The 12,227-nt window shown below is 44.6% G+C and overlaps 1 protein-coding gene across 1 annotated transcript; it reads right to left on the reverse strand.

The window, feature by feature from the left end:
• Nucleotides 1-217: 217 nt before the first annotated feature.
• On the reverse strand, nt 218-11,047 carry CPLX4 (complexin 4). Its single transcript, XM_065657347.1, has 3 exons — nt 10,881-11,047; nt 7,976-8,063; nt 218-445 (listed from the first exon to the last, which is right to left on the reverse strand). Exons 1-3 carry the CDS (start codon nt 11,045-11,047, stop codon nt 218-220), a joined length of 483 nt encoding a protein of 160 aa, XP_065513419.1.
• Nucleotides 11,048-12,227: the final 1,180 nt, after the last annotated feature.

The following is a 12,227-nucleotide window of genomic DNA, read 5'->3' on the forward strand; positions in this document are numbered from 1 at the left end:
TCCATGAGGAAAAATGTTGTTAAAAAATGAGGATCAGTTCTATCTTTGCACTAGGCAGTCACAGCGTGTAAATGGACCCCCCTTGGGGTTTTAAAGTCTCTCTCTCTCTCAGTTTTCTATACTTACATTTAATGCTATAGACCTAAGTGCATTCTTCTGCTTGCTCTTGCTCTGCAGCCCCTCTTGAATTTGCAACCCTTGGATAGTGGTATCTTTTCTACATCACAGAACATTTCTGCTCAGCAGCCTGTTTCATTTCAGTGAAGGTGGCTTGTGCCTTTTCTTTGATTGCATCCATGTCCATATTCTGGATGTTCTGCAGCTGCCCCAGGATAGAGTCTTTGTCTTCTTCCTCCACCTGATCTTCTGCCACCATCTTCTGAAGGTCTTCTGGCAACCCCACATCATCTCCAGCCATCTGTATTTGATTCTCATCCAATTCACTCTGATACAAAAAGAAAATAAAAACAGTGCATGAATTTCTGCTGTCCCAGGATTTACTGATGAGTTTCTTTTCTGTTTGTTTGTTTTAGGGAGAATCAAAACATATGCACAGATTTTTCAGTCAAAGTTTTTGGATGCAACTCAGTGGCTCAATCAGCCCCCATATTAGTGCTTAGTTTTCAACATCAATTATCTTTCTTTAAAGGGTTTCAGTAGTGTCAGAACTGAAGCCCTCAGTGCCACTTGCCATTTTAGAAGTGTTTGCCATATGTGTTCACTGTGGTAACACGCTCGTGCTGCAGGAAATCCACTACAAGTTGTTTGTATCCACAACATGCTGCCCAGGCTGTCATCTGTTCTGTGATTTGGTTGATAAAGCAATAGCTTTAGAAAACCTGTGTGGCTACCATTCCCCTATTAATTTGGTGGGGGGTATTTTTAGATATCAGCACTAAATGGAAGCCTTCCTGAAGAAACATGCATTAAACTTAGGAAATAATAACTAGGAAAAAATGTCTCCATCTTTCCCAAACCACGTCTAAACTACATCTAGGTCTTTGGTTGCCATCTCTGAGTTGTGATGAAGTGCAGGGGCTGCCTGGCACATCATCAGAGCAGCACTGCAGTGCTGGTATGTGGGTAATAGGAGGATTTGGACAAGAAAAGAGGAGGGAGGTTGGGTGTGAGTCTCAGAAAGCAAAAGGAGATAGGAGAGGGAACTGGTTAAGCAATTAAAACAGCTGAGATGCGGAAAGCGCTACACACGCTTGCTTCTTGCTCTATCCGTGGGGCTATGTCAATTTTTCAAACAATGGTGATTTTGTTCACATTTTATGGTGGCTTTTGATGGATCCAGAGCTCAGAAGAACAGGATATTTTGACACAGTTCACACAAAGATAAGCATTAATGCCTCATTACATCTCCAAAATGAAGCATGACAGCAGCAAAGGCCTGATATGAACAAGCAGCAATGCTGTCAGCAGGAGGTGTTTTTGAGAGTGAGAGGGGTTCGTATGAATGAATGCATGCAAGAATGAATGGAAGGACGTATATGAGCAATGTTTGTGTAGTCTCAGGCCTCAGCAAGGACAGGCAGACTGGGAGGTTTGACTGCATGGCCACTATTTACTGTCACATATATTTCCACAGCTTTACGTTTGCAATAACTGCACTTCCCTTTAACCCAATTTCTCCCCATATCTCTTATGAACATATGGAGAGGTGTATCACAATTTTTACTATGTGGCTGAAATGGGTGAAGACATCTCTTAAGCCCTTTTGGTAAGGGCTGCTGCTATCAGATCTGTGGGAGACAGAAAAAATGCATTAAGTTTTTCATCAGCAAGCGCTGGTTATTGGAGGAGTTAGCCCTTTTGAAATTCTCCCAAGTAGCAGTAGAGGATGACAAAAAAAGATACTGGGTTAATTACTGAAAAAACCTCCCTAAGCAGACAATCACACATCATCTTTTCTTTAGAACTATTTATAATTTAAGACATCATCACTGCATACTACTGTGTATTATGTAAAGAGATGCCTATACAGTGCACCGAAAGGCCACTTTGGCAATGCGAACAGTCGTTCAGCATGTTCCTGCACCAAAGCCTCCCGCCCTTACTGAAGTCTGAGATGTGATGCACAACACGGTTTGGGGGTTCAGAGTGTTCTCTGACCACAGAACAGCATATTCAGATGTAGTCTAAAGCCATACGAGTCTGCCCAAGTCACCTGTCTCTACACACTTGGCATTTAGCCTGACCTTGAACAGGGTAGGGTCACCCAACAGCAAGCCAGGAAGCACATAAGAAATAAGTTAAAGCTTGTTTTCTCACAAGGAGACCCCAGAGGATTTTCCCACAGGATGTTCTTGAAGTCAGGCGACTGCTGCATAGTGAGCCTGCAGCTCCAAGCAGTCACTTCTGAAAGTCATGACCAGATGAGGTGCTGGAAACACGTCGTGTCTGCCAGCCTCAGACGGCAGCTTGCCATCAGAGCACGAGCAGGGTGTGCGGATCGCTGCTGCCCCAGTACGTATGTATGCAGGGACTACTACTTGCCCAAGGCCAGGCGTGGCTCTGACAGTAGAGGCACCACCCTGCATCAGAATACTCTCAGCTTGGACTACAGAGAGCCCAAAACACGCAGTCCTCGTGGACAGGACGAGGCTAAAGCCTCGTAGGCTTTAGCAAACTCATACAGAAAGCTCCTCAAGACCCTGGCCTATCTCCTGCTGACTTTAATCTTTAGTCTCCAGGTCTCTGCAAGCATTCAGCCAGCCTTTTAGGATCTCTGAGAACAAACCCAACATCTATTCTAGTAAACTAAATATGCCTGGCACTGGTCTCTTGCCCCAAGGCCAGCTGGCCTGGAACAAGCCACTGCGAGGCTATTGAACTCTCTCACCCTACCAAACAGGGTGGTCCCATCTAACTGCCTATTGGGAATGCCTGTCCTAACTCCAAACTGGCCCTGGGAACTGCTTGAGAGAGTGCCCAGGCCAAAACTGGGTCAGACGCTATCCTGACAATTCAACAGCACAGGCAGCAGAGTCCTAGTGCCTGGTAATATTCTTTGACCCTGATTACGCATCTGAGGTAGTCCGGCTCAGATCCATTTTGTTACAGCTGCAATATAGTAGAGTTCTTTATACATACATGACACACGGATGTAAGCAGAAAACAGTCAGTCTAAACACCTGTTAATATGAAGGCTGTTTGTAAACAAAAGATCAAAGCTCACAGACTAATCCATAGGAGAGCCAAACTTTTCCAGCATCGCTGTGTCACGTACTGCTTTCCTTACGTCTAACTTAACCCTGTCATAAAATTTACCTGTGCACAGAGACTCTTAAGTAGGGGAATCCAGACCTGATCCTGTGATTCACCACCTATAATGCACCGGTTACATACAAAATCAGGGTTCACTTTGCCTCGACCTGCAAGTGGGATTTTCGGTAAGCAATAGAGCAGCCTCATACTGGGCTATGCCATCCAAGGGCTGCAGGTAACTCACAAGCAGGTACAAGGAGCCACCGGTCGGGAACACCAGCCTTCCCTCCCACAAACGCCCTCTTGTGCCCTCCCCGTACGGGGAACACGTGCGGCAGCTGCCTGACACCCTGGCTGTCGGGGTCTCATAAGCCCCATCGCATCATTGCCCAAACTGCCTTCAGTGAGAACCCCCTTGCCCCTGGGGCTCCGAAACCCCATTTTGGCTCAGCCTCCTGGCATCCACCTTGTGACTCCATCTTTCCACAGTGGGTCCACAGATGTTCCACTCTGGCCTATTAAGAAAGCATTCAGATCAGCAAAATAATTCTCCAAGCTTAGCAAACACTTGCTTTCAGATACTTCTCTGAAGCCTGCATGCACTGAAGAGCTTCTCCTGAGACAAGTTTCTCTTTCTGCCTGGTCAATATGCATCCCCTGCAGCACGGCTAGAACTCACGTAATGGCTGCAGACAAGTAAAAAGCCCTTTAATTCTGGAATAGTGCTATTCATTAAATCAAGTCCTAACAATATTGCCATCACAGAACAATAGAGCAAGAGCTGAGATTACATGACTACGTCTCACCATGAAAGGGATAAACTTTTCTTTTTAGCAACACTTGTTAAAGACAAGACACCTGATTGCACCTGAGTACTCTTCCCATCTAAATAGTGGTGAACAAAAAAACATCCTGCTGTTCTGTTACTGAGAATCTTGCAGAGCAGTGCCCACAGAAGTGCTCTGACTAGGGAAAGGGATCCACCTGCGTGGAGCAGATGACATAGTCCCTTCCTGAGGTGCTAGAAATTCACAGATCATGAGAAAACCCCGACACTTGGACAGAAGAACAGCGCTGATGTGACAGATAGCAGAGGCATTTGAGGTGACACCGCGAGTACACGTGCAGAGCAGTGGGGCGAGGGGGCTGGTGGGGCCCACGGGAGAGGTTGCCGTGCTGCAGATGAGGTCTGTGGCCAGGTTGGGTGGGCCGGGAGTCAGATGTTCCTCTCCCGCATCACAGGCATCATCTCCTCAAGACCCTGCGTTTAGACCTTGCAGAAGTTAACTGATTACTGTATCCCAGTTCAGAAAAAAGGCAGTAAGTGAACAAAATAGTTTGGTGTAGTTTTTTTTTTAAATTAAAATATTTATGTATATATCTATATACTTCTAAAAAAAATGTTTCGTATGGAGGTGATGCATTGAATACTCCAAAAATGAAAAAGTTGTCCATAGATGAAAGGTCTCATAGCTAAAAACATCTTTCTGATGACAAACTTAAGTTGACAATTCTGTTAATAGGATTAGGTTCATTAAGGGGCTGCTTTCTCTTATAAATCTAGCCCGGATAGCATGGAGCTTTAGATGTAGCACTGAAAAGGGGGCCCGGCTTAGTCCTGAATTTCAGGCTTTCATTTACAATGTATGCTAGTGATTGATACTGGTAATATTCAGAGAGTTTCTATCCCATACAGGGCTACCAGAAATGACTTCCATTTCTGAAAATAGTATAACACATTATCACAGCTCCAAGAGCATTTTGCTGCCACAATGTTGTATCATAGAGTTGAATTTTTTTCAGGGACACATAGCGCGCACGTATTGATTTAATTTTCTTCTTAATAGAACAGATGCTTTCATAGGGGCTGATGAAAAGAAAGCAGACCTTAAACCAATAAATGCTATGTAGGTAGACACAAATGCAGAAAAGCGTATCCTACAAAGTTTACTCGCAACCACCGCAAATCGGCTCAGCTAAGTCCATGCTTAGAGCTCCCGTCCTGCCTTGGAGACAAGCGTTCTACTGTCATTACTGAACTTTGGCCCTAAGGAGCAGCTGGTGCACACCGAAGTGCGGTTCCTGCTGGCGATGGGCAGATATCCCTCGCGAGCTCCTGGGTGCTACAAGGTGGTAGCACACGTGTCCGTCAGCCAGGGTGCCCGCGGAGACCCAAACCACCTCAGAAAGACAGCAAGCACTACAGGTGGGAGACTTTCAGATCACAGACACCCCGCTCCACCAGAGAGCTGGGTGCGTAAGTGTCCTGAAGCCTTTGAAACGAGCCCGCTCGGGATTCGGAGCTGGGGCCTCGCGGAGTGTCGTGAGGCCGCGGGGAAACATCGTTCTGTAGCTGGCTCAGCACATGCCTCCAAAAGGAAAACAAAGCCTAATGATATTTTACTGCTCAGCTGCTAATTAAAATGCTGGTGTTTAGAGATTTAGGCTTACAATCCAATCAACCACTTAAAATCTTGTACTTCATTTTTTTGCATAATTAATCTTTCTGTAATTAAACTTGCCCTCAGGACGTGTTTTCCTCTTTCTTGCCACTATGCTGAGCACCCATGGCCCAGAAGAAGCGGTATATTGCAACTGGCAAATACACAAGAGCATAGTGGACAATCTGCCCTTGCTCCTTCTACCCCTATATATGACACCGGTCATGCACAGAGCTCGCACATACCCGTGTTTCTCCAGGCATCTCCCTTTCTCTTCCAGACGGATATTCTGTCTGGAGGGAACTGGAAGACGTGGTGCATTTCTCTAGTCCTTTTGATGCCAGGCTATAGCTGTGAGCGCCAGCAATTCCCCAACACATCCACTGCAGAGCAGATACCAGCCTTAGAGACAGGGATCCTGCGCTCGCAGCAGCCCGTGGCTCCCGGGGACCGCCCCGCACCTTCCATTCATCCCAGCCCAACAGCACGCACGGCAGATCATCTCTGCGGGCTGCAGGAGGTTCCATAACGCCTGCACAGTGCAAACACACGCATTTCTATAGAGGGACCAGCAGCCATAATAGCAACACCTCTAGGGAGCGAAAAAGAGATCAAAGCTCATGTACAAGTAAGTGCGCCACCGTGATAACCATCTGCAAAGGACCCACAGGCTAATAATACTTCCATTTAAAGTGGTGATTTGAACGTGAAGCTATAGGTGTAGCAATATGCCTTCATTTTTGAGGACGACAAACTGCGCCTTCACATAATTCTAGAAGTTAAGTGTCCTTACAGAGAGTTTGTTGATCTGAAATGAGTTTTTATACAGAACTGTATTCACTTCAAATTTGCTTACAAAAGCTTTATTCAACACTGACACATTGGGAGGGCACATAAAAGTAGCTTAACTGAAGTTTCTCCACAGCATTTTTTCCCGTGCTTTCCCCCCCACCCAGGGCCTGTCTCAAAACATTCTGCCATACTTCAAGACAGCACTTCTTTTTCTTAGAAAGTCAGTTAGCAAGGTTTTGGTTGCATAAACATATTTTCAAAGTTAAAGAAAAATAAATTTTTCATCCCTGATTATGAATGAGGCCTGCCTGGTGAAATACAGACGGTACAATTTTATCTAAGTCACAAGGCTGATCCACTTTTCCTCCAAATTGTAATTTGCCTTTAGGGTTCAAGCAAATGTTTGCTTTAAGAGTGGTGCAATTTTATGAACATGGCACTAGAGGGCTTTCGACTACTCAGAGTTAGAAACAGCAAACACTGTGGAAAAAATACACAATCATAGAAGCATTTCGGTTGGAGAAGATCCTCAGGATCATCGAGTCCAACCATAACCTAAGTCGGGAACTAAACCTTGTCCCCAAGAACCTCATCTATGTGCCTTTTAAACACCTCCAGGGATGGTGACTCCACCACTGCCCTAGGCAGCCTATATGACTTGCAATTTGTTTATATTATATAATTCCTTTTGGAACCTAGGTGACTCTGTTAATTTTTAATTGCTTGATCGCTGGGTCCTTTCCTTCTGGCATTTCTGATGTTTCAGTGGGAAGTTCTTTAAGCAGCTCAGCACAGGTAGTTGCAAGTATTTCAGTACTTAGTTGTCCTTACCACAGAAAACGCATAAACATTCAATTCTGTTGCTTGCAGGTTCTAAGACGGGTTTTAAAATTTCTCAGCCACATGTGCCTTTGCTCCCAAGCCGTGTCAGGTGATGGGGTCTAATGGGCAAGCTGGCTGAGACCAGAGCTGCGCTGGGGACCGTCCCGCAGTTTGAGGACTGAGGACGGGGTGGTGGCACTCCAGCTCTGGAGAGCACGCCCCAGCGCCGGCTCACTTAGGAGTTCAGATTCACAGAGCGCTGAAGAAACTGTACAAAACCCCTTCACTGGCAAATGGCAGAGCCGCTTAAAATATGTTCTCCACAAAGAACCCTTCGCATATGGTTCCTCCTGTCAAGCTTGAGAGATCGTACAAACCTCGGGCCAGAAGCACCACCAAAAGCCCCTGACAGGGAAGGGAACAAGCCCACTGCTCACAGACAGCCAAACCACCTCAGTGTCCCCACAGGTCTGCAGACAAAAGTGTTTGTGGGTCCCTTCCAACTCGGGACGTTCTATGAGCAGAGAAAAAAGGGTCTAAAAGCAGCAGTCAGCAGGGAAAGCCACGGCTCCAGCCTCCTCCATTTCTGTACTGAGCTGGGCAGGGACCCCACTAACGAAGGCGATTTGCCATTTTCAGGACATCTGTAGTCAGTCTGTTTTAAAATTGGGCATGGAACTAGATGAGAGCAGGAACAACAGGCTTACCTTAGGGAGTCTGTACTTTTCTCTCAGATGAACCCTCAGACAGGCTCGCTCTGCTTTTTTCTGTGCAAATGCTGCATCTCTTTCCATTCTGGAAATCAGGAAAAAAAATATATTCAAGAGACTAATAAAATACAGTCTTTTATACTGAACCAGTTGCTCAGCTGCAAAATGTTACATGCAGGAGTTATTCCCAAAGGCACAAAAGGAGCGAAATCAATAAAGCAATGCTAACAGGCCAGACTTCTGCACCCTGAACTTGTTCTCAAACAGTTCCCTCGAGCCCTGTGAAGAATGAAAGAAAAGCCAATACTACTTGTCTGGAGTTTGTACCTGTACTAACTGTTATTGCTCACTATAACAACGAATAATTCTGATAAGCAGAACAGAAAAGTTACGCTTATTCCTTGCTTATTCCACTGGGGCACTTACAGAGACACGGCGGCCTGCCAGTGCTCCTGTTCTACAAACATGACATTCTTACAGGATAACACCACGCACAATGGCAGAATGGTCCTTCTGGCTCAGACCAAAAGTTTACTTATCCTGGAGTCCCATCTCCAACAGTAGTGGATGCTGAGAGGAAGAACTTAAGAGGATAAGCATCCCGTATCAAAAGTGCCCAGCTTCCAAAAATCAGTGGTGTGAAGTACTAGAGAGGGAAATGGGCTCTACATCATTTTCTTTAATTGGCCTGGATGCTCTCTGTCACCTATGACTTTTCCTAGTCTCTTCTGCATCCATTTATTGTTTCAGAATATCCTACAGCAATGAATTCCACAGCTTCCCTGTGTGGAAAAAGTACTTTTTATCTGTGATTTTATGAAATGCTTTCATGAGATTTAAGAACAATTCAGCAGTTTTTTTGGTTAGATTACTTGCATTATCAGGGAAATTCTATGGCAAAATTTATTTTGTTCCAGTATAGGTATTTTGTTCCATAAAAGCTACTTGCAAGATGAAATGTTGTTTTTCCTCTGCTTCCACAAATGAGCTTTTTGGTTTCTCTCTCTCTCAAAAGAGGAAAAAAAAGCTGACATTAACTGGAAGCCCTCCGAAACCTACTTTCCCGCCTTCCTCAACCTCGCTGTTCTGTCGCCCGCGCCGGAGGCGGCGGCCCGGCCCAGCGCTGGGGCGCGCTCCCCGGGCAGCGCGAGTCGCAGCACGGCCCTCGCGTCCGGCGCGGCTGGACGGCCTTTGCTGCTCAGGCACCTTGGAGCTCTTCACTTGTCCTGGCACCACGGGAAGACCTCGCAAAGCTCACTCAGCTGATCTCCCACCATTGCCTGGGTCCTGGCGTCTGGCCTAACCCGACACCTTTTTGTTCTGGAGGATCTAATTGTTCCGTGGAACACAAAGCGGGTACCAGAGCAGCTGCGTGACAGGAGCCTGCGACATGCAGCACTAACTGGTGGTCCCCTCCTGCTTAAAGCCCTGTGACGCTGGAAGCAAATTCTACACGACCGTGCTGGAAACCACCAACACAAGCCACCCGTTTCTTTCTGCGTATTATACATTTTCCCGAGAAAGAGCAATCTGTGCATTATTGTCTGTTTCATTGCCACAGAAATCCCAAACCCGAGCAGAACCCAGGCCGGGCTGGCCGTGTGAAGGCCGAGGCGCCTGCGCACGGCTCCCGCCAGGCCCTGCTGCTTCCCCGGCGTCCGCCCCGGACCGCCGAAAACCGCGCGACATCCACACAGCCCTGAAACACACGCTCTGCCCAAGACAGACTCCTGACGTGTTTACGTAACCACACCAGTGTGCACTGTCCCCAGCTATTTCCTTCTCTTCGAAAGTACTTCGAATGTTCCTCTTATAGTTCCAAACTGTACTTTCAGAAGTACTCCCGTACCACTTCCTCAGTGCACGTGACAGACACGTGCCACACTTGAAGACATTGTAGAAAATAACAGACATTATAGAAATAATTATTTTACAAGCATTTTCCCTGTCCCAGGAACACCATTTTGCTTCTCAGTCTCAATAAAACATGTTCCTGCTGGCAGGCAGTTACTGCTCTTTCAAATATCCCTTCACAAAATGCATAGCAAAACAGTCCGTATTTTATTCCAAACAAAATGATACCTATTTAAGATTTTATGATAGAAATGGCCACTGCTAAATACAGACCTGGATACCTCAAATTCCATTAGTCATTAACCTTTCACCTATAATCATCTTACATGAAGGATTTACACAACCATTATGTAATTGACCATTAGACGAACAGATGCATTTGAGATTTAAAAGTCAATTGTTTTCTTTATAATTATGCATGATTTGAACTCCTACACGTTAAGCCCTTTATTTTAACTCTGGTTTGATATTTAAACACAGCAAGTGGTAAATATTATAATTACAAACAAAATAAAATTGAGATTTAATCAGTTGAAAAGTTTTGCTTTATTTAGTGGATTTTAGAAAAAAATAACTCAAAATGCAACTACAAAAAATAATCATCCTAACACTCATTACTTTTTCATGTCTGCCATAATAACCGTGGACAAACAAAAGACTGTGTCTTCAAAGTGTACTTCGTGTGGAGGATTCGTAGGAGAACAAATCACACATATTTCAGAATTAATTCCTGCACTATAGAGAGCTTTGTACCTATGGAAAAATTTGATAGATAAAGTAACATCAACTAGGAAGGAATCCAGCATATCAAGGTGCGGAGATAGCAGGAAAGTGTAGGAGAAAGTCGCAGGATGCGGGGGGAAGGGGGACATAATATTTCATAACTTCAAATTGGTGAACTTTTATTTTGCAAAGTCTCTTTAGCAAAGATCCATCTGCTTTAAAAAGGGAAGAGAGCTGAAAGTTTGACTTTTTCTTGGGTTATTTTTATCTGCACGAAGTTACCAAGAATCAGCCGCATACTGATAACAAGGGAACAGGTACTCACTTCTCCTCAACCATTTGCTTTTGATATTCCTCATACTCCTCTCTGGTCATTCCTGCAGCTGCTGCTGGATCAGAAGGAGTGCTTTCTTCTTTGCTTTCTTCCCCTCCACCTCCGAGTCCCAAATTCTTTACCTGGTTGCTCAACATACTTTTCATTAGAAAGGCCATCTTCTCAAGAAAAAAGGAGCTATAAGCAAACAACTACCAGAAAGCAAAACCAAACCAAGAATGTTTTCAAATCAACAGCTGTAGGCAAGAGAATTTCTACAGCCACATCAGCTCTTCAAGGGCACAATGCTAGTGAAACGTGAATGCCAAAACCAGTTTGTCAGCCATAATCTGGATTAAAGAGCGAACTCCTTAATATCTGGAGGCAGATGGTTCAGATTACTCAAAAAAAATCATTAGACGCAGCTACCTACTTTTTATATTAATACCTTAAGCTAATTTTGCACACACATCAATTACAGTGCGCAACAGCACTTTGACTTCTTCAGTCTTGAAACTCTCACTTTCAGAGATGAAAACGTTCCCTAAAACACAACAGATCTGAATTCAAACACCCGTTGATTAAATGGCCATAGTAAAATCATAACATTTGGGCTACTGAGCAGAAGACTCTTTTGGATTTACACAGTCAAGTGAGATTTGAAAACAAATTCTTCAGTAAACAAAAAATCCAATCCTTTTTATCCATTAATATTTTATCACATTGGACAGAAAGTACATTGACTGATTCTTCTTCATCTACTTTTCATATGGTTGGTTTGTCTCACAGATGAACAGAGCGTTATTGCTATCCTTACTTTTTTTTTTCCCCAAGAGAGTAATCACAAAAAAGCAAACCTCATCTTCCTACTCTTCACCCCTCAGGTTTTATTGCAACTCTTCCCCAGGCTGTCTCCATCTGCATAGAACACCTCGTGTTTTTAAGATTAACTGCTAGCAAAGGAGAAATGGATCTGGCTGATTTGTGTGCCATAATGCAGCCTTGATGTCTTTTGTCCGTGGATTGCTTGTGTAGCTCCTCATCTTTCAAGCCTTTACTCACATTATCAGCCTCTCCAGGTCTATTTAGGTGAAGATTTGCAGCATCTGCTACCTGCATCACAGACCATTTTGGGAAAGATCACCTGATAGGTCTCAGAAGTTCATGATTTGGGGTTTTGAGCATTTATCCCAGTATGACTGACTGCGCATGCCTCAATGAATCATTCTGTAATTTTGATTATCTAAATGGTCCTCCCAGCACTCTCATAATTTCACCGATAGATGGGAGGATTTCAGTTTGCCTAATACCTTAATCTGTATTAGAGTCTTTCTAATTAAAGCAGACCTGTTACTATTT

The sequence above is a fragment of the Caloenas nicobarica genome, chromosome Z, assembly GCF_036013445.1.
Source record: "Caloenas nicobarica isolate bCalNic1 chromosome Z, bCalNic1.hap1, whole genome shotgun sequence".
Classification (NCBI taxonomy): Eukaryota; Metazoa; Chordata; class Aves; order Columbiformes; family Columbidae; genus Caloenas; species Caloenas nicobarica.

Coding starts and splice junctions, on each gene's coding strand:
- CPLX4 (XM_065657347.1), bottom strand. CDS start 11,047: ATGGCCTTTCTAATGAAAAGTATGTTGAGCAACCAGGTAAAGAATTTG. Junction 8,064..10,880: donor AAGCAAATGGTTGAGGAGAA/GTGAGTACCTGT, acceptor CCTGATTTCCAG/AATGGAAAGAGATGCAGCAT. Junction 446..7,975: donor AAAAGTACAGACTCCCTAAG/GTAAGCCTGTTG, acceptor TTTTTGTATCAG/AGTGAATTGGATGAGAATCA.